General features: G+C 45.6%; 1 protein-coding gene across 1 annotated transcript in view; it reads right to left on the bottom strand.

Moving 5' to 3' along the window:
- PLLP (plasmolipin) overlaps positions 1-21053 on the bottom strand; it is a 175361-nt gene that overhangs the window by 32686 nt on the left and 121622 nt on the right. The window contains exons 2-3 of the mRNA XM_069653335.1: positions 19979-20152; positions 13485-13601 (exon numbers count right to left, since the gene is read on the bottom strand). Coding sequence (XP_069509436.1) covers positions 13485-13601; positions 19979-20152 — 291 coding nt within the window. The remainder of the gene's footprint in view (positions 1-13484; positions 13602-19978; positions 20153-21053) is intronic.

Genomic DNA, 21053 nt, shown 5'->3' with positions numbered 1-21053 from the left:
CCCAGACCCAGTGTCTCCAGGCAGGCTCCCTTGAAGCAGACCGCTGCCCTGCAATGTACATAATACCACGACATATACACGTCATTCATTCACAAACACACCCCTTTTTGTTATTCTTTATAAACCACTGGATATTTACCAAGAGAACATCTTTGAGCACTGCAAGTCAACTTGTGAACGTGCTACTCTGTGACCGCTTCGAGTGAACTCGTCAGTGTGCTACCTGTGAATATCTCCCTGTTCTCCTGCCACTAATTACTCTGCTTGCTGAATCCAACTGTTTGTTGGTCAAGGGAAGGGCATGTATCCTAATCATATCTCCTTCATTTGTAAATTTATATCTATTCAGAAGTATCGAACCCCGTAGTTCATTGCTATTGACTTGAGTTTCTTTTGTTATGTTATCGATATATCAATTTTCTTCAGTGTCCATTGGCATCGTATTGCATCCTTCACGGACCGTGTCTATGATATAAGCATGTTTCCTTTTCATGCACAATAGTACATTCAAGGGACAAGTAACATGTTCTGATTTTCAACACATCAATGAATCGCTTCTGCAATTTATCCCATAATACAGCCACACATGCTGCACTGGTTTTGCTGTGGTGCCCAAAAGAAAGCGTGCAACGAACAATGTATGGTCCAATTCATTCTTTCTCACATGTTTATGCTAAATAATTTTCTAATAATGTTGACCTTTATTTTGCAGAATTTACAACAATGCCTGCATGTTCTATTTACGGTTGCCCTTCGAAGACCCATGACAAATCCGAAGGCATTACAATGCATGTATTCCCTAAAACTGTTGATCGAATAAGAGAATGGGTCAGACGTTGCGGATATCCACCGGAAGAGCTTGAAAGTAGAGTCAAACAAGTCTTGCAGGACAAGAGGGGTCATCGATACGGCATCTGCAGCGTGCACTTCGAACCAGATAAGTACGACACATCCTTGTACACAAAGAGGAATCAACTGAGAACAACTCTGAAATTGCTCCCAAACGCTATTCTGACTTTATTCGTGAAAATCACACCACAGGTGAGTCACGCTTCCGGATTTAGCTTTACGCCTGCATTTTTGGTGTAAATGTCACTTATGGTACTTTCCATATTTATGTGATTGATTAGCTTTTGAAATAATGACTATTTTGCTAAACATCAGTCCTTGTTTTTATGAACTCACATAGAAAAATCATTTATGGGGACAGATAACTATGCTATATTATGCATTTAAATAAGTAATTTTCTCGTATTCAGTATCCTTACATGCCATTTTGTAAAGTTGGAATTTCTAAATCGAATAATACTATCCCTTTACCACTCCATGACTATCCACCAAATATGAAGGAACAAGATTCAACATCCAAGTCTTGCCGGGAGTCATCAACCACTACGAGCGCGTATCAGGTAATCATACCTAGCTATTCTGTTCCAGACTGTTTTTATGCACGGAATTCTAGATAATGTGATCATATTTCCGCAACGTATCATTGCATTGCACAATGTTTCTTTCATACTTTACTGTTGATATGTACCTTTGTCGTCTTTCCAAATTCTGTGTCCCGTTTCCAATCTTTTCGTCCTTACTAATGCAAGTACTGTGTTTCAGGGAGATGCTGAAGCGTCCACTACAATTACAACATCCCTCGCAGTAGATCCGGTGTCAGAGGTATGGGTCTTCTTAGCTCAATAGGACAAGATAATCTGATCATATTTTCATATTGTGTAATTGTTTTACACTATGTTTCATTCCTACTTTATTATTGATATGTACCTTGGTCGTCTTTCCAAATTGTGTGTCCAGTTTCCAATCTTTTCAACCTTGCTAATGCAAGCACTGCGTTTCAGGGAGATGCTGCAGCGTCCTCTACAATTACATTATTCCTTGTAGTTATTCCGGAACCAGACCGTACAGTTGATCCGGAGCCAGAGGTATACGTACTGACAGTACCATCTAATGAAAGAAAGTCGGTCTAATTATATGTGTAATGGCAATGACTTATTTTAAATGGATACTATTTTTTGTAGGGATGTATACTAGATCCGTATATTGAACCGGAGGAACGTGGATCTGAGTCGGTGCGCCAGTTTGCTGATGTTAGAGTAAAGAAGGTTTCAAAGAAAAGAAATACAAAAAGGTTAGTTATAAGCACTTTATATTGTTGGCAATAGTTTTGTGCTAAGGCCTTCATTATATTCTTTTTTTAATGTAAATTGTACAACACTGTATGTTGGATTTACACTGAACATCCCTTTTCCTATCTGTCCTGTAGTTGCCTGATGGAGTACTGACTAAGCAGACACAGACAGCGATACAAATGACAGATGCTGCTTGCCAAACTGATTTCACCATGGAGGAACTATTCACTGAGGCGCGTCGTGTTCACACTCGAGATGCCTATGTCCAATGGCCAGAAAATGAATCTAATATGACCGGCGATTCCAGCAAAGTTTTCTTGGGCCATTGCTACAATGCGCCTGCTCTGCCAGAGGAAGGTGAAATTGAATTTATAGATGATAGTTTAACATTACTAGTTGAGCACTTGACGCAATGGACACCCGCCAAAAAAATGCTGCCCAAAAAACACTCCACATTGATGTTTTCTCCTATCCATCATCAAATAACAGATGTTGAAATGACAGAAACTGGAGCATCAACACTATTGACCGACGAAACAGACAAAGATATCGACTATAGTATGTCCGGTTTGGCTGATATGTCCACAATGGTTCAGTCCGAAACAACAGTGTTGCCAGATGACAGTATAATAAAAGAGGCCAAATACATAGTATTCGACAGCAGCTTGATGGAGATTATAAAGATGCTGAAATGTGTGACAGAAAACCAACATTTCCATCAATGTGAACATGGCCCCTTGTCCCCGAAGCAGGCACGGAAGAAGAAGTAGTTGATCCCATCTTCACCTCCACACAAAGCCCTTGAGAAGATTGTGTTTGATAAAATTCTATCAAGAGATCTTAAGGGACTCACAGAATTCTGTCACACAGGAGATTTGGAGGTGTTCCGCAATATGTGCCTAAAGTACATACCAAAGAGATTGCATTTTGGCATCCAAGGGATGAAATGTAGGACTTTACTAGCGGTATTAGCGCACAACGAGAATGTAGGCCGGGAACAATCTAGGACTGCAGGAAACTTAGGGATGCTTCGCTACAATATGGCCTTTACGAAAATAAGCAAATAATGGGTTGTCAAACCAGTATGTGAGAAAATGGAATTCGATTTTGTGAAAGATCTTATTGTAAATATCGTCGAGATGCATACTCATGGAATTGCGCACAAATCTGTTCATAGCACACATACATTGCCACAAAACATTGCCAGCGCGCCATGTCCACCCAAAGTAGAGCTTGTTAAATCGTTCAAATCACGGTTGAACTGATTAACGTCTGTTTTTATTTTTTCAAAAAATGTTTATAGAAACTGTACAAATAAAGTTTGCAGTTTCTCTTTTGAAATCTATCCTCTCAGTGCTTTTCTTAAAAATATATTACAATTATTACGAGTGCTTTCACATTTCACAGTTTAGTCGAGATACTGTGGGACCTTCATTTTTCGTGTTAATGACCAATGGGTAACAGTGTTTAAGATTATTTGGGTTTTGGCAGTTGACTTGCAATAAAGTTCTGCAAAAAGCTGAATATCTGCTCGTCCTACAAAAGGGCTTAGACCTAGGCCACAAAACAAAAAGCAAGAAGTACTGACTGTGAAAACATGCCATGGGGTAGGAGGCCATGAGATAAGCAAAAGTGGGCCCATCACTAGACACATTTTGACTCATTTTTTGTGTTACATCGACTATAATTTCAGAATAGAGGGCATTCTGTCATCGTCAATTTTTCCCCTACAGCTCAGCAGCGCCACGAAAAACGAGTAGTGACAGCCACAAAATTCCCTGTGCATGTGCTTCAAAATTCATGTTCACATGGATGAGTTGGCACGGGAGGTTGCGAAGTAAGAATGTATGTTCATTTTGAGTGAAGGTCACCAGCTTTGAATTTTTGCTTGGGAGATGGGAGGCCCACAGTATAAGGTTGTATTGGTTTTTGACCTAGAGAGGCAGGGACCATTCCGAAAGGGATTGAATTGAAGGGGTGGTGGTGTAATAACATATGATGTGATAAGGTTGCCCATTCCGAAACTGCACCTAGTTACATATAAGTTCAGTTTATGAGAAATCATTGACACGAACGGAGGAGTCTGCATTACGGTCTGCAAAGCGCCAAGAGAATGGAAATGCCAAATATAATGCAAGTTTCTCTTTAGACAATTTCATACCAGAACTAGTCGAAATATGAATAGCTGACCGTTATTGCTGGGTCACATTGTACTTGTTCGTTCTGTGTGGCATATTGCAATGAAGTGCTAGTACAACCTTTGTGTGCGGGGCTATCTACCGGGCACATGGGCAGGCCAGCATCGAGACGCATGTAGACCACCACTCGTTTCTCCCTGGCTCTACGCTAATAAATCATTACATTGTTTTTGCACCTCGAATTCTTGCCCCAGTTTACGCATTACGTTTAGAGCTCAACATTCTCGATCGCACTAGCCTCAGAAGCAAATAGCAGAGTACTTTGATATTCCACGTTATATTCTCTCGGTTCACTTTGTGTCACCTCTGCACTAATAAAGAAAATGATTAATTGTAATAAAGATCGGCTACTGAGACACATTTCGATTTTTATCTTTTGCAAACAGGTACATCGTGCCGTTCTGTGATTGTCATCTATTCCAGACCGCGACCAATGGCTTCTTCAACCGCCAGCTGCAGCTATGTGTCAATCACTGGATCTACTTAACCGTATTTTGGGACGATAGACAAGTTCCAATCTGTCCATACGCGGTACCAGCGATTAGGAGCAACATAACAACGTTTACGGTGGTCTAGTGCCAAGTTGATGCACCAGCCTTGCAATTCACTGAGCGACCGAAGTGCTTCATTTTGACAAAATGAACGCCCTGTGTACCCAAAAGGAACAGCGCGTGACTTACGATTAACATTTGCGGATTTATGGAACGAGAGCAAAGAAAAAAAAATCCATTCTCTATGATTGTGTCAGACACCGAATGTTATCGAAACAATTCATGTGAAATAAATGTACTTTACCAATTGTACAGTCTTGCTTTTTCCTTTTAAAGTACAGTTTCATATTCCTAATTGTGTGTTGTTTTTGGGGTTCCGCGTCTAGTCGCGTAGGTGACGACTGGGCGCGTTTGGCTACGCTGCCCAGCAACGTCACAGAGAGAGGCGGAGAATATAAATGATTTGGTGATGTCAGGCTCAGGGGCGGGGGATATGATTTAGTGCCGCAAATGCAGGTCACCCAGGGCGATGCGGCAAGTGATAAGATTATCACAAGATGGCCGCGCCCTGCTGCCTGATTTTGCTTGTGTTCAAGAGACGAAAACTCGGGTAGGGTGCATAGAAAATGTTTGTATGATCGATCGAATTATGGTTAAAAGCACATGGCCGAACCATAGGGACAATAATATTTCTGACCGGGGGGATGGGAGGCGCCACCCTGCCGGTCACAGTCTACTTTCTCGTGTGTAGGGTAATGTTTATCTTGGGAGGCAGGCACTTTTGTATATGCATCGGCTTCACCCTCTTGTTCATCTCTACAGGTCTGCTCTTTATATTCCTCTGCTGCAGCCCGTCTCCGGGTGAGTCATGTGTCCTTCTTGCGCAAGTCTCTTGCTTCGTTGGGTCGCTTCGCTGTGTCTCTACACCACCGTTCTCTCTGGCGGCTACCCGACCTTCTCTTACTCCATCTATGGGGTTGCTGCCGCTTCCATGCTTGCTGCCTGCTTCTGTCCCACACAAATGCTGCCAGGACCCACTGCAGGCAGTGCGGCGCTGTTGACCCCGGTTTGCCACACAGTTATGCTACTTCCAAGTCCGTATCAGTACGGATTGCGATACCCGTTCCTGCCGCCATCTTAGTTAGTGCTCCGGCAACAGAGGGCTCACCATCGGCAGGCTCGTTCTCCGCCCTACTGCCTCCAAACCCTCCTAGATTGTCACTTTTTGTTTTCTCAGGTTACCCCACAAGGTCGGTGTGCTGCCAGGCTCTCAGGATCTGCTACTTTGGCCAGGATTATTTCAGATCATGCAGAAGCGTCGAAGAGTGTGTCCTTACAGCATTGCGGCTAGACAACCCCCCCAACCTATTGTAAAGTTGTAGCTAGAGAAGTCATCCTTTTGAACTGTGGCAAATAATCTTGAAGAGAAGATAACCAGGATTACCATTGGTGCTATTTTTCCAAGATTGAGATTGGAAGGGGATCTTTTCAACCAAACCAGAGAATTGTTACCAGTGGATTTTTGTTTGAGCTAACTTGGAAACCTGGGGAGAGGCTTCTACCCAGGACAGGTCATCCAAATATTGTTTAATTATTGTTTATTAATCTTGTGTTGTTTTATCATATACTTTGAATGTTTGTTGTTTAGAGTGTGTGCCAGTTTACCCATACTAGAGATTGTTCCCTTAACCTTTCGACCAGGTAGGGAATTAGAGCAGGGCAAGCAAAGCTTTATTTGCAACCTTTAGTTTTAATAAAATGTCTTACTTTGAGAAAACTACAAACATTTGTCCACCTTGCATGGTCATCAACAGCTCTTTCCTCAGTTGTCTTGCCAACTGGACCATGGGCTTATATTGGTGAGGCAGGCCTTGTGTATTCTTTGGGAACTGCGCACGCAGCATGAAAACATGTTGTTATAGTGGCAATGCTGGCAGTGATTGTATGGCAAAGGCAGAGCAGCCCCCTTTTTAAATTGGGGCTAGCAACATTATTTGTGTTTTGTTTTTTTCATGTGTTTCCCTGGATGTGACCTCCTTGCATGCAGTTCATTGTTCCTTTCTCCTTCTGTACAGTAATATCATTACAAGTGCTTAGTCGTATTGGTCAGTTGAAGGTGACTGCAACATGGCATTCTTTCCAGCAGAGATCAGAGCTGCATCTCATGACATGAGATACACTGGGAGTGTGCGGGCTGACTGACAAATGTTGTGACCTATGAGAATGAGATTTTTGACAGTTGGTTCTGACAGCACTATGTTTTCTGAGAAGAAATGATCTCTGATAAGGCTGGGGTAAAAAGGTCTTCTGCAAGAGGGTGCAACAACCAGCACCCTGGACTATTTATTTTTAAATTTATTTATTGGCATTTATCATTTTTACATTTGCATGACATAAAATATGTCCATAGTTAGAGGATATTAAGCATTTCGTAATAAGACAATAACATTTAACAATTCAACTTTAACTGTCTCCAAGTGCTCCTTCCATCATGGCAGGGCAGTCTGTCGGTTCAGAGGGGGTTAGGCAAGCCGAGGGGTAAGGTGGAGAGGGGAATTGAGCTTGTAAGGACCCAGTGAAGTTGTGGCTGGTTGCTCCGGGGTTCTGTGATGTTGGTTGTGAATCCGTTTTATATAGGTTTGTTCTTGTTCATGGGGGCTTGCCATCCGAGGGGTGAAACAAGGATCCTGTGAGTTCTTTCCAGGCCGTTAGGGTCATGCTCGAGGCATCCATGGACCTGGCAACACTGTATTCCCATGCCTTTGTTTCAATTCTCTGTGCCATACCTTTTGTTGGGGTCCTGCAGGTTTTTTCCAGGACATTGCAATTGTCCTTTTTGCCAGTTTGCAGATGATGTCCATTAATTTGGCCAGGTGTTTAAGTTTGGCCGGCCTGGGGTACGTTCCCAGAAGGCATTCGTCCAGGGTCCACTTGTACCTAGTCAACCCTGCTTTTTCGCTTGTCAGCTGTACGGTGGTCCACAGGGACTGTGTTTTGGTGCACGACCAGAACATGTGAATCAGGTCCGCATTATCCTCTCCGCACCAGGTGCAGACAGAGTGTGGTGATTTATTGAATTTCGCCAGCCTGGATGGGGTTAAATATGTTCGGTATAACAGGTTCAGTTGTATTTGTCTAAATCTGTGGTTTCTGGAGACCGCTTTAGGGTACGCTAGAGCCCTCTCCCATTCTCCATCAGCCATTTCCCGGCCCATGTCCGTTTCCCATCTTCTTTTCAGATAGGCACTTCGTGGTTTGGGGGTGTCACTCAAGTGGCCATAGATCTGGGACACTGGTCTCCATCCCTCTCCCAAGCTGTACAATAGTGTGATCAGAGGGTTTGATTCCGGTTCCTCCGGCCATGTTGTCCACTTGTTTCGTGCTGTAGTCCGTATCCTTTGATACCACAGAAACTGGCCTTTGTGGATTCCAGCTTCCTCCTGTAGTGTTTCAAATTCCTTAAAGGTGCCATCGTCGTATAGTTCTCCCCACGTATATATCCCTTTTTCTTCCCAGCGTCTGAGGTGTTGCAGGTCCATGTCGGATCTGCATAGGTCCGAGATCATTGGTATGTCTGGGGAGTAGTGGTGCTTTGCGTGGGCGAGTGCCTCTGCTCTGTGCCATACTTTTCGCCTTAGGGCAGCCAAGAAGGGGGCATTTCGCATCAGCTGGCTGGGGGCCCAAATAAGTTCCTTCAGATGGATCGGGGAGACCAAGGGTTGTATCGGGGGCGTCTCAGATGTGGTGTCGTCTGCTAGCCACTTGGTCACAAAACGAGTTGCGCTGCCAAATAATATTTCTCGAAGTTTAGGAGTTGAATTACCCCTGGCTATGCGGTAGGACCAAGGTGGTGAGTGCTATCTTGCGTCTTCCTTTCCCATAGGAAATCACGGAGTATCACTTCTAGCAGGCGAAAAAAGGAAGCATTGATGTAGTAATGTACATTTTGGAACCCCTACAGGAATCTGGGGAGGACAATCATTTTAATTATTGAGGCTCTGCCCATCATAGACAGGGGAAGTTTTGCCCAGAAGTTCATGGATTTTCTTAAGACGGGGATTGCTGATTTCATGTTGTGTTTATGCATCAGTGCAGGGGTGTGCATTATGTGTATTCCCAGGTATTTAAATGAGGTGACCTCCCACTGTATCCCCACAGAAGGAAGTTCTACAATATTCTTGCTCTTGAGGCCAGCTAGAGGGAAGAGGCAGGACTTCGCCCTGCTAAATTGTATGCCTGAGACCTTTGCAAAGTTGTTCAAGACGTCTAGCATTGTGGGCACGTTAATGTGTGGGTCCGTAATATATAGCAGCACATCGTCTGCATAAAGTGAGATGATGTGATCCTCTCCCCCCAGGCGTATCACAGCATCGAAGAATTGTTTCCGAAAATAGATGGCAATAGGTTCCAGTCCTAGTACATAAAGCATGGGGGATAGTGGACATCCCTGCCTAGTGCCCCTGCATATGTCCCAGACCTCAGATACATACTTTCTGGTTTTTACCCTAGCCCTGGGTTTTGTATAAAGTATCTTGAACAAACCTAATGAACCCCGGGCCAAAGCCGAAACCTTCTAGAACCACTACGAGCCATTCCCAATGTATAGAATCGAATGCCTTAATGGCATCAAGGGATAGCAGTGCACATGCCTCCGTGCTAGCCTCAGTTTGGTTTATAACCTGTTGTAATCTGCGTAAGTTCATGGTCGTGTTCCGGCTCGGTATGAAGCCGCACTGATCCATGTGCACGATCTCCCCTATGATTCTAGCCAACCTCTTCGCTAATATCATTGTCAGTATTTTCACATCATAATTGAGCATGGCTATTGGGCGGTAAAAGCCGCATTTGTCGACAGGTTTGTTAGGTTTAATGATCGGGATCAAAAGGGTCTCTCTCATGCTGTCGGGCAATATCCCTCTCTCATATGCTTCTTGAAAAACCTCATGTAATAAAGGTGTTAGGGAGGTCTCATACGCTTTATAAAACTCAGCGGGTAGCCCATCGGTCCCAGGGGTCTTGCAGTTGGCCAGCGATTTAATCGCCTCTGTTATATCTTCGGTCGTGATGTCTGCATCTAGGGCCTCAGTCTGTTCAGGGGTTAGTCTGGGGAGTCCTATCTCCTCCAAAGTATCTGTGATTTGGTCTCGGGGAACTTGGTCCTTGTGGGAGTATAGGTGTTCATAAAAGCACTTGAAGGCGTTGTTTATGCCTTGTGTTTGGAATTCATTGCCCTCTGCATCCTGTATCTTGGTGATTGTGTGCCTGGGATGTTTTTTATTGCACAGCCAGGCCAGCATTCCACTCGGCCTGTCGGCTTCTGTGTGTGCTCTGTTAGTCTTGGTGGTTTAGTCAAATTTAGCTAGTCTACCCCATGCTGATGTGCATTTAACTCGAAGTGCTTTGCGGGTGTCCTCTCTCTGGTGAGTGTTCACCGGGGTGGCCTCAAATTGCTCAATCTCTTGCTCGCAGCTGTTTTCTAATACCTCCTGCTTTTGTTATAGTTTCCCCCCTTATCACTACTTTTAGGGCGTCCCACATCGTGCTCAGGTGGTCGACACTTCCGGTATTTACCTCTATAAAGTTATCTATAAAGTCGTGCAGCTCCTCCCTAAATGCCAGGTCACCCAGGGCGTCAATCGGCATTCTCCACATAGGGATAAGGGGTCTAGGGCCAGCGTGGTTCCATTCTACTAGAAGTGGCGAGTGGTCTGAGATAGTTCTCCCTAGGTGTTGTGCACTGTCTATTTGTGACAGGTGTTCTTTGCTAATGAAAACGTAATCTAACCTCGTATGAAGGTCATGTGGGGAGGAGAAGTACGAGTATCCCCGGGCGTTGGGGTGCTGCTCCCTCCATGTGTCAGCAAGGTCTAGTCCATCTATTAATAGGGATAGGGCTACCTTGGCTGCTGAGGGACCTTTCGGGTGGGGCTGGGACCTATCAAGGTTGGGATCTCGTACACAGTTGAAGTCCCCTGCCCAAAAAAAGATGCCGTGCCTGTATGGGGCGATTTTGGGATACATTGTTCAGATGTGCCGGAATATTAGTGTTGGGAAGATAGGAGTTCACTATACATACCTCTTCCTGTTCTAGTCGGCCCCACAGTATCGCAAACCTGCCTTCTGGATCTATCTCGGACTTAATGAAATGGAATGGGAGTTGGGGGTGAATCCAGGTGTATACTCCTCTGGCATATTTGGAGTAGGTGGTTCCAATTCCTTGTCCTCACCAATGCTCGCCTAATTTGGCCAGAGAGTCCGCAGTGCAATGTGTCTCCTGCAACAGTGCTATTTGCACTCCCTTTCTGTTCAAGTAGGACTTGATTCTGTTCCGGCATAGGTAAGTTCCCAAGCCCCTCACGTTCCAAGTCGTCATTTTTATTCCAGTTGCCATGGTGAGTTAATAGGATTTCCGCTGCTCCAGTCCAGCAACCGTCAACCTCTTCCGTTCGTTCATCCCTTTTTGGCTTCTTCCCTCCGTGCCCATCCTCCCGGCACCACCTGTTACACCTGTTGGAGACTTTTTAACTTGAGTAACTCCCATTGTGTGAATGGGGAAAACAAACAAAAAACAACTCGAACCGCCCCTAGCAGTTGCTTTCAACTTGCAGCGCTCAGGGGGTCCCGAGCCTTCCAGGCCACTCCTGGCCTTCCAGATCAGGTAGTGTGTAGGCGGATTGCCTGCACAGATTCCGGTGGAGTGGGTCGCCTTTCTTTTATTTCGCGTGGTCCTCCGAGCTCCTGTCCGATCTGGCTTACATCAGAGTAGGACTCAATTGTAGTATAATTGTCTGCTGTCTGTATTCGTGTGGGGGAATCGCTTTGCTCTTCTTGCCATGGTGGGTGCGTAGTCAGCCCAAGTCTGATCGTGGTGGTTCCTCCTTGCCATCAGCCAGATTATTATGTTCGAGCCACATGTTTGCTGCGGCTGGGGTCTCCAGAAATATCGCTCTTCCTTTGTACAGACTTTTGAGGCGCGACGGGTAGAGCAACATGTATTTTAGGTTGAGCTTTCGGAATTGTGCTTTTATTGGGATGAAGGAGTTCCTTGCTCTTTGCACTGTGGGGGTATAATATGGGTACATGACTATTGGCGAGTCTTTCCTCTTGATCTCTCCACCTTCCCTGGAGTACCGCAATATAGTTTCCCGGTCACGAAAGTTTCGAATTTTGGCAATGATTGCGCACAGGTGTGAGCCGGGTGGGGGGCATTTCTGGAGAGATCTGTGGGCTCTTTCAACAGAGAACCCCTAGGTGAGGTTTCCTGGACCAATTTCCTGTTGTAGCAATGTTTCGATAAATTCGGTCTCAGCCTTCCAAGTCCTCTGGAACCCCCAGTATACGAATGTTATTTCGGCGGGCTCGACCCTCGGCATCCTCGGAGCGCGCCTCCAGCCTTGCCACTTTTTGTTCCAGGTCCTGGACTTTTATCTTTAGATCTTGGGTACTCTCCACGTCGTCTTGCAGGGTAGTTTCTATCGCCGTGACCCTTTCAGTTAGGTTTCGGGCGTCCTGACGCATGAGCTGTATGTCCGATTTCACCTCCCCTATCTTCCCTTCGACTGATGTGCGGAGGGCCGCTATTGCCTGCAGAACTTGCGCGTGTTTGAGGTCCTCTTCTTGTTGAGGCGGGTCTTCCGAGGTCTCCCGGTCTTGTTGTGATTGTCTTTGAGGTCTGACTGTCGTGAAGGAATCCATTGTAACCAATTTCGGTTTATTTTTGCGGGGAGACATCCCCGGTGTCCGGTCCCACAGTCTCTTATGCCGGGTCTGGTTCTGCAAGCTATGCAGGCCTTCCCTGCGGCTCCTGGTTTGCGTTATGGTTTCTTTGGGCGGAGGGTAGCGGGTCCATGGGTCGAGTTGGCCGCCCCCGCTTCTCAGCACCCTGGGCTATGTGGCTTTATTTCTAAAATCCAGGGACCAACCTCCATTAATTATGTAAGAGAGAGCCCCCAACTGCAACTATTGGTTCCTACTAGTGCCTTGGTATCAGGCAGTGAGTTGACTGTCTTAGCATACAGACTGAAACTATTCAAGCACTCAAGGGTTAAAGTAACAGTAATTCATTCTTTGATATTTGTGCATAGTTTATTTGATCAAATCCTACTACATATGTGGCAGCATATATTTTGTATCAATGGGTCAGCCTCCCCCTGACAAAGACATGAGCCTTCCCGTTTTGGGTTTGTGAGTACCAGTTCATGCACTGCTTTTGATACCTTTTGGTTCAGTTTAGTTATACTTGCCTCCAAGGGGGTTCACCTCCAAGCCCCTCATAACTGGAAGGAACATACTTATTTATACAAGGTACGTATTGGGGGAAAATGGGAGACAGCAGCATGACAATCTCTTATACGATAGCAATGGTGACATATTGTGGGGCAGAGACAGCATGAAAATATATTTCATAGAGGGTATATATTGGTGAAACAAGCTTCATAACTTTCAGAATGAGAGGGTGGCAGTACTGGTATATACTATTTATAGACCCCATAATCTTCTTTTGGTACAATCAGCATAATGTATCTGCACATTATGGTTCGGGTAAAAGCTACATTTTGTGGGCTGTGTATCATTTTAACAGAAATTTGAATGAAGCAAATGCTTCTTTAAGGCATTCATGCACACCATGAGAGGACAGTGTTGTGTCTACTTACCGAGGCAGCTGCCCTTTTATTGTAGTCACTCACAGTAGTTGCTGATTGAACTGCTGCAGAACAGGTTATGAAGCCAGTAATGTAAAGGGTTGCGGCTCCAAGGTTATATGCGAGCATCTAGAAAAATGAGGCAACATTAGAAAAGATTGTGACTATCGTGCTCTAGAAGTACATCAAATGCATTGGTATTTTATTTTGGTAGTTACTGCTATTTCTTAAGCTTACATTGAAATGCATTACTCATTTATTATCTTTTTTTCTTGGAATGTAAAACCCACTCTAATAAACCACTTCTGTTTCCAGTCTGCCTCACTTATGGCCGCCTAATTGAGCATCCTTTCTATGGGGCTTTTCAAAGGAAACCGGTGGTATAGCAAGCTTCTGCAAGTTGTAAAGTCATGAGGACCCTGGAGTTATTTCCCATTTTGCGGTCCCTTTTGCCTCAATTGGGGAAATGTGGTATTACTGCATGAGGTACTAGAGTATAACAAAGTTACTCATCATAGTGACTACCTTACTCCTAGGCCATAGTCCCCTTTCCTCCATTTTTTGGGACATTCTGTCCATCGGGATGTGACTGGAGCACTTTTGAAGCATCAAAAATAACTTGTTATCCTTCTTTCATTTTAACACAGGGCCACCGCACGTGACTGTAGCCCCGCCTTCCTGAGCCCCACTCCGCGCATCACCCTTCAGTCTTTTTCTATCGCCAAAGTCGAAGGATCATTAGCAAAATAGAGGTTATTTTTTAGAGGGGCAGGCGGGCGTATGGAGGAAATGGGACTATGGACTAGGAGAACGGTAGTCACTACAGTGAGTAACTTTGTTATATTCCTACGTCTCGTCCCATTTCCTCCATACATTTGGGAGAATCACAAGCACTGACCAAAGAAACGGGAGGATGGAAATTTCCCTTACTGGAAAAGATTCTTAAGAACTGCCTGGCCGAACTGGGCATCAGCCCAGGAGCTCAGGTCAAGACAAAAGTGTCTGCAGAAAGCCGAGGGAGAAGCCCACATAGCAGCCTTGCCTTTGGACTCTCAAGGAACATATTTCTGGAAGGCAACAGCAGCCGCAAATGTGCATGAATGCCTCCTGGGTGCTGAAGGCCTTGAATTGTATATGCCTCTGAGATGCATGCAACGATCCAGCGTAAGATAGATGGTTTTGAAGACGGTTTCCCCTTCAGGTCCCCAAAAGTAACAGGGTTGTGAGGAGCTTCTAAGTTAGCTTTTTCTGTCAAGGTAAAACTTTAGAGCTCTTCTGACATCCAGGTTATGTAGAACCCTTCCCACATCCGAAACCGGGTTTGGAAAGAAAACCGGTAGGGATATGAACAGATTTTTGTGGAACTCAGACAATTTTTGGAAGGAAAGAAGTATGAGTGCAAAGCACAACCTTATCCTTGTGAAAGGTCAAGAACAGGTGTTCGAAGGAGAGCTTGAAGCTCGCTTATTCCTCTTGCAGATGTTACTGCAATCGAGAAGGCCACTTTCCAGGAGAGAAACTTCAGCTTAATAGTGGCCATTGGTTCAAACGGTTGGTGACACAAAGCGGTAAGTACTATGTTTTGATCCCATTTTGTGTAAGGAGTCCTGACCGGCAGAAAGCCTTCGAAATGCCTCTTGATTACTGGGTTTGTCAGAGAAAAAGAGCAATTTTCTGTAGTAAGATAAGCTGCAATGGCTGAGAGATATGTTCTGCACGATAAGACGTGGATGCCGCAGGCTGCAAGGTCCAATATAAAAGACAAGGCATAGTCGACAGAAAGCCACTTACTGTTGTACTGCGCTCTTGTAGAAGGCTTATGTGCCTCCTGCATTATGACCATGTGGGTTGAACCTCCATTTTGTCACCGCCTGAAGTGATCTGCATCACAGATTTTAGTGAGGCCGTTGTCACCAGAGGGATTGTAGGGGCTTTGTAATCAATTTTAGCCCACTGACAGGGAACCTCGGCAGAGCCAGTACTAGCAGCACAGGGGCGCTTTTCAGCACATTTAGTTTCTGCAGAAGAAATAAGTGGGGTCAAAGCCGGTAGCGGCAGATCAACAGGGCTTTTGAGCACCTTTGGAAACTGCAGAAGAATTAGCTCTCTTTGAGGGAACCTCGGCAGGGCCGCTACTTGAAGACTTAGGGCCTTTGCGCTCCTTCTTTGCCCCACTCAGCAGGATCGGTTCGACCAGAAGACTGTGGGAAGGCTTAGGGTCACCCCCGTAGCCAGAGCCCTCGGAGGAGCCCCCTCAATCTTGCCCGTTTTAAATACAGCCCCTAGTTGGGGATCCTCTGGGATAACCGCGGTGCCTTTAGTCACTGTACAGGAACCCTTGAGACTAGGCTCGATACATTTAGTTCCAGACTTGGAAACCTCAGGAATAACCCTGGTCAAAACAGCCCCAGAAATGTTGGGCTTAACCTTAGCCCCAAGATGGGGAACCTCAGATGAATATCTGGTCTTGAGAGCCCCTTCACAGGGGCCTCGGAGCAAACTCTGGAATCCAGGTTAGATTCCATTCGGGACACCTCGGGGAGAACCCTGGTACCAGAGCCACATGGGCCCCTCCCAGAACCAGAAGACCCCGGGTAGGAGTGCCCTGGCCGGGGTGCCCTAAAAATTAAGTAATTTACCGAACACTTCCTTTTTTCATTGATGAACTGCTGTAAATGCGGAGGAGGAATCCGTTGGAACACCTCCTCCCACCTGACAAGCCGACCCTGGAGTGCCCGGACGGAGAGGGAGTCACAGTAGAAGCAAGAGTCCCACCGATGTTCCGGGTCCAAGCACTACAGACAGGAAAGCGGATCCGCCCTTGTGAAACAATGTTCGCAACGAAGAACAGAACACGAATCCCAGATGCTCCGGCACAGATGGAGTAAAGAAGACCATGTAACCGGAGCAGGAAGATTAAGTACAAAGGAACAAAAAAGAAAATGTCCCTACATTGCAAGCGCATCCAACCCGACCATGCGGGGAAAAGGACAGAAGGATGATGCACAGGTTGGAGCTCAGGAAGGCAGGGCTACGGTCACGTGCAGTGGCCCTGTGTAAAAATAAGAGCAGGACAACCTGTTATTTTTGATGCTTCAAAGTGCTCTGGTCCCGTCCTGAAGGATGGAATGTCCCAAAGATATGGAGCAAAGGGGACGAGACGTAGGAGAATGGGTAATACCACATCCGTTAATACTTTTGTTTGGTGTTAAGTACCGGAACATAAAAGCAGGCATATTTTTCAAAACCCATAAAAGTGCAGAGTAGTTAAATCATGTTATTCGGGAATACTGCACGTTTTAGTGTTACCACACTCCTTGAAATGAGGCTCAAATTATCTGAAGGGTCCTGAGTTGCAGAAAGGTGTGAATTATTGTTGCCTCATCAAAACGAAGATGAATTACAGCAATAATAAATGCCACATCAGTTTAAGAGAAGTAAATGCACGTGCCATTGCGATAAGAACACGAAGAGTAGCAAAATGGCACATACCCTTCAATGGCCCGAAACAAAGTTGTAGCACTTTAAAATGTTTAACAAAGTTCAGCAATGTCTGAGCTAGTTTCTTGGTGACCTAATTTAAATGTAAAGGAAAACTGTTTCTAACTAATGTTGTAAAAATGTTTAATTATCCAGAGACAGAAAGTTCATTCCAATCAATAACAGAGCACCGTTGCATTCATGGTGCAACCCACGGCTGCAAGTAGGAGTGATGAAGCTTGCACATCATTTGGCCCCTAGACTAATATGGGATACAGGAAATGCATTGTCCCTAGTAATGCATGGGGCCTTGCGTTATTCCATGAGAAGGGCAAGCTCAGAACGCACATGGATTTGACCAGTAGAAGCCATGATGACCCGGTAATGGGTGGATCCCACTGCAGGAGCAAAGTTTTGTTTAAGGCAATGCACATACTGCGGCATAGAAGCTCAGAGGGACCTAGACTCACTGATGACTCCAGAGAGGGCATTCCCAACAAACCTCTCATTAATGGCCAAGCCTGCCTACATTGGCACAGAAAAACCTCTCATTAATGGCCAAGCCTGCCTACATTGGCACAGAAAATGTCCCCAAAAGAATGGGGAAATGAGGCCATGGGCCATGATGACCCGGTAATGCGCCCATTAGTACTTTCCCCATTCTTTTGGGGACATTTTCAAGTCTAGTTGGTGCGAGTGAGGATGTTGTGTTCGGAGGTTTCCACACCACTAAGAGTTTTCAAAAGTGTGCTGAAACAAAGTGCGGAGCATTCACTGAACCAGATTCAAGCTGCCATATCTGGGGCAGGCAAAGTCAGGCTGTTCAAATGGTCAGAAACAGCAAGCCGGGCTGCAGCCATAAATGAACATAGAAGGCTCACTATATGACAGTGGTCTTCAAACTGTGGGGCGCCACCCGACAGGGGGCTGCGGGCGTGAGAGCCCAGCATGAAATGTAAAAAAAAGAACACATTTATTTTTTTAGATTGGAAGAAATGGGCTGGGACAGCTCACATGGTCCGGCTGAAGCATGAAACTGTCTCAGGCACCAATGAAAATGTGGCCTGCAGTTGTAAATGGATATTTATTCCTGTAGTCACAGACTTTTTGAGTAGTACCCAAAGGGGTGCTTTGTGCTAAAATGTAAGTAAATTGTGATATTTAAAGAATATTTATTCAGCAACAATGGTCAAAATTACTAACTACATGGTGAAGTAACTCATCAAACTGGCCCACATTGGCCAAAAAGGTGGCCCATTTTGACAGACCCACACTAGCATTTTGAATTTTTGGTACAGGCATTGCCCTACAGTCCAGTCCGACCCTGGCGGCTCATCCTTAATGGCGAGTGGGTGCACACCTAGTGGCCCCCTCACCCATTATGGAGGAGCTAAGGAGCCAGCCCAGTGAAACAATGAGCACTCCCTCAGCTGCTTTTTCCAGCTGAGGGATTACAGAAAACCTTGAATATGTGTTTCCTTAGAGTTGAAGTTATTTAACTGCATACAGATGTGTAGAGCAACTTAAGCTTGCAGCAGACTTTGTATCCCATATTTGCAAGGCTGATTCCAGTGTTGCAGCTTTTCCTGTTACGGAGCTTGACCCCCTAGTGTCCTGACAGGTTGCTTGAGTGCATGTGAATGGAGGCCCACCTGTGTTTGTGCCTCTGCATGTGTGCGTGTCTGTATATCAGTGTTTGAGCACTTATGCATGTTTGTGTTTGTGGAGGATGTAATGGGTGAATGGGGGGAGCTTCCCGATTTTCATGACTCAATCCCGCATGATAGGATAGTTACCCAAACCACACACAAGCCCAGCAGTCAATGTATCCGTCCACCCACTGACCCATCCAGCTATCTCGTCTAGAACTCATCCACTCATCTGGCTACTTTCCCACCCGTCATTCATCGTTCATCCATCTGCTCACTCAGCTCTCCACCCACTGAGTTACTAATTTCCTCAACACCCATAGTGTGACTGTCCCAGCCACTCACTCCTACACTCTGGTAACTTTTCCCTCACTCAACCACCCGTTCACCCATCAACAAACTCTCACATATACAAACTAACCCATCAATTAACAAACATTTCGACTTATAAAAAAGTGAGTCCTATTTTCTGTGCCAATGTAGGCAGGCTTGGCCATTAATGAGAGGTTTGTTGGGAATGCCCTCTCTGGAGTCATCAGTGAGTCTAGGTCCCTCTGAGCTTCTATGCCGCAGTATGTGCATTGCCTTAAACAAAACTTTGCTCCTGCAGTGGGATCCACCCACGTTCTGGTGCAGAGCGAGTTGCGTTATATGATAGGGGACGGGGAAATACGATTGGGACAAGAGTCGCCAGCTGGGCATTAGATTGAGGCAAAGAGACTCATGAGCTAAGAACCTGACTGCCATACCCACAGCTGGAGGCGGAGGGCCAGCATGCTATCGTGCTCTTGGACCCCTTAACTCTTTCTCCAGCAACTTCCTATACTAGAGCACTCGCAACGGGAAGCAACAATGTCCCTCATTATGAGGTTGCTGCCAACCCCGTATTACCGTTCCCGCTGCCTGACATACCGGTGCTACCGGGATATCACAAGAGGCGGCGGTACGGTAAGTTCCCATTCCCATGGGGTCCCATAGGACTCCATGGGAATGGAAACCCTGAAGCACCGGCAGTGCTTCAGTGAAAAACCTGCCGGTAGGGGCCTGCCGTGAGTCGGTCTGGAAAGGGTGCCGGCAACTTGTTACTGGCACCTGTATTTATCGACCGGCTCACTCGTAATGAGGCCCAATATGACAATACACAAACGTCATCCAAAGTCAACCATCCCCCCAACACAACCTGAAACTTACACCTGTTGAAAGTACCACGATTTTTATACCTGTATGTGTATTGTACCTTTAATTTCTGTGTTCAGTGCATCTATTCTTATATTTGTACATTTTGGGATACCAAAGAATTTCTGCCAGGTTTGTTTCACAAAGACAGTACAGTAGAATATAAGAATAGCAGAATAACGTGATAGAAATTGCACTTACCACAATAGACCAGGGCACCATGGGCAGTTTCAAATGTAGCTGCAGTAGATATAGTACAAAGAGAATGACTGTTACTATCCAGCAAAAGACTGCGACAAACATGACCCAGCCATAGGCTGGAACGTGGTGGTAATGCGAATCCGCGATGAGAGCCCACACCAACAGGCCCAGCGCCTACAGAATGCAAAAATATCAAGAGTTTAACACCTGCACTGCAATGCCCAATTATTATACATTGCAGAAGGCAAACCACATTTACTTATGAAGTGATTGCGCAAGAGTTTTTTTCCACATGGCATCCTGAAACATGACAGAGTTAGAGACATTATTTACAATGTGCCTACTCATTAAATATCTAAGCATAAGTGATCACTCCACATGCCATTTGGGCAAATGCATAGATCTGAGAGGCAAGGGAAGCACTCGGCCGTAAACCTATTGGCACACTTGTTCAAAAAGGCGACATGTTGCCACTGTGCCCACGACAGCCCATTACCTTATACACATGACAACTGTCCTGGCAATTGAACGTGAGTTTAATGTATGCCAGCCTAAACCAGCATACAGAAACTTGCTTGAGTCCTCATAGCCAGTCCTTCCGACCTGTGCGCTTTGCTTTCCTCCCAAACTATGGTGACTCTATTTTTATCAGGCAATTCTGGGGCATGTGTTGGTGCAGCGAGCAATGGTTCTCATTCCGAGCATGCCGGTATCCTGGCAGTAGAGCCACCAACATACCGGCATTTGGTACTTAACTTTACCGACATTCGCTCCGGCGGCATTGCCGTCGGATTACGAGTGCCAGCGGCACGGTGTAAATCCCCATTCATGGAGTCCAATAGGACTCCATGAGGGGATTTTCCATCATTATCGCCACCGGCAGTGCTGGTGGCGGTAATGAGGGCTTTTTGGCCTGTAGGGCGCATGGCTTACCTCCAGCTTTTAGCCGAGGTGTCCCACCGGCAAACCCATAGTTGGGTGGTCTGGTACAGTGCCCGTATCTACGGATACCAGCACTTTTTGCAAGACCGCCCGACTCGGAATGAGGCCCAATGTCTTTTCTTTCAGGGGAGAT

The sequence above is a fragment of the Ambystoma mexicanum genome, chromosome 1p (genome assembly GCF_040938575.1).
Source record: "Ambystoma mexicanum isolate Mex_15411 chromosome 1p, UKY_AmexF1_1, whole genome shotgun sequence".
Lineage (NCBI taxonomy): Eukaryota > Metazoa > Chordata > Amphibia > Caudata > Ambystomatidae > Ambystoma > Ambystoma mexicanum.
This window is presented reverse-complemented; position numbering and strand designations above follow the sequence as displayed.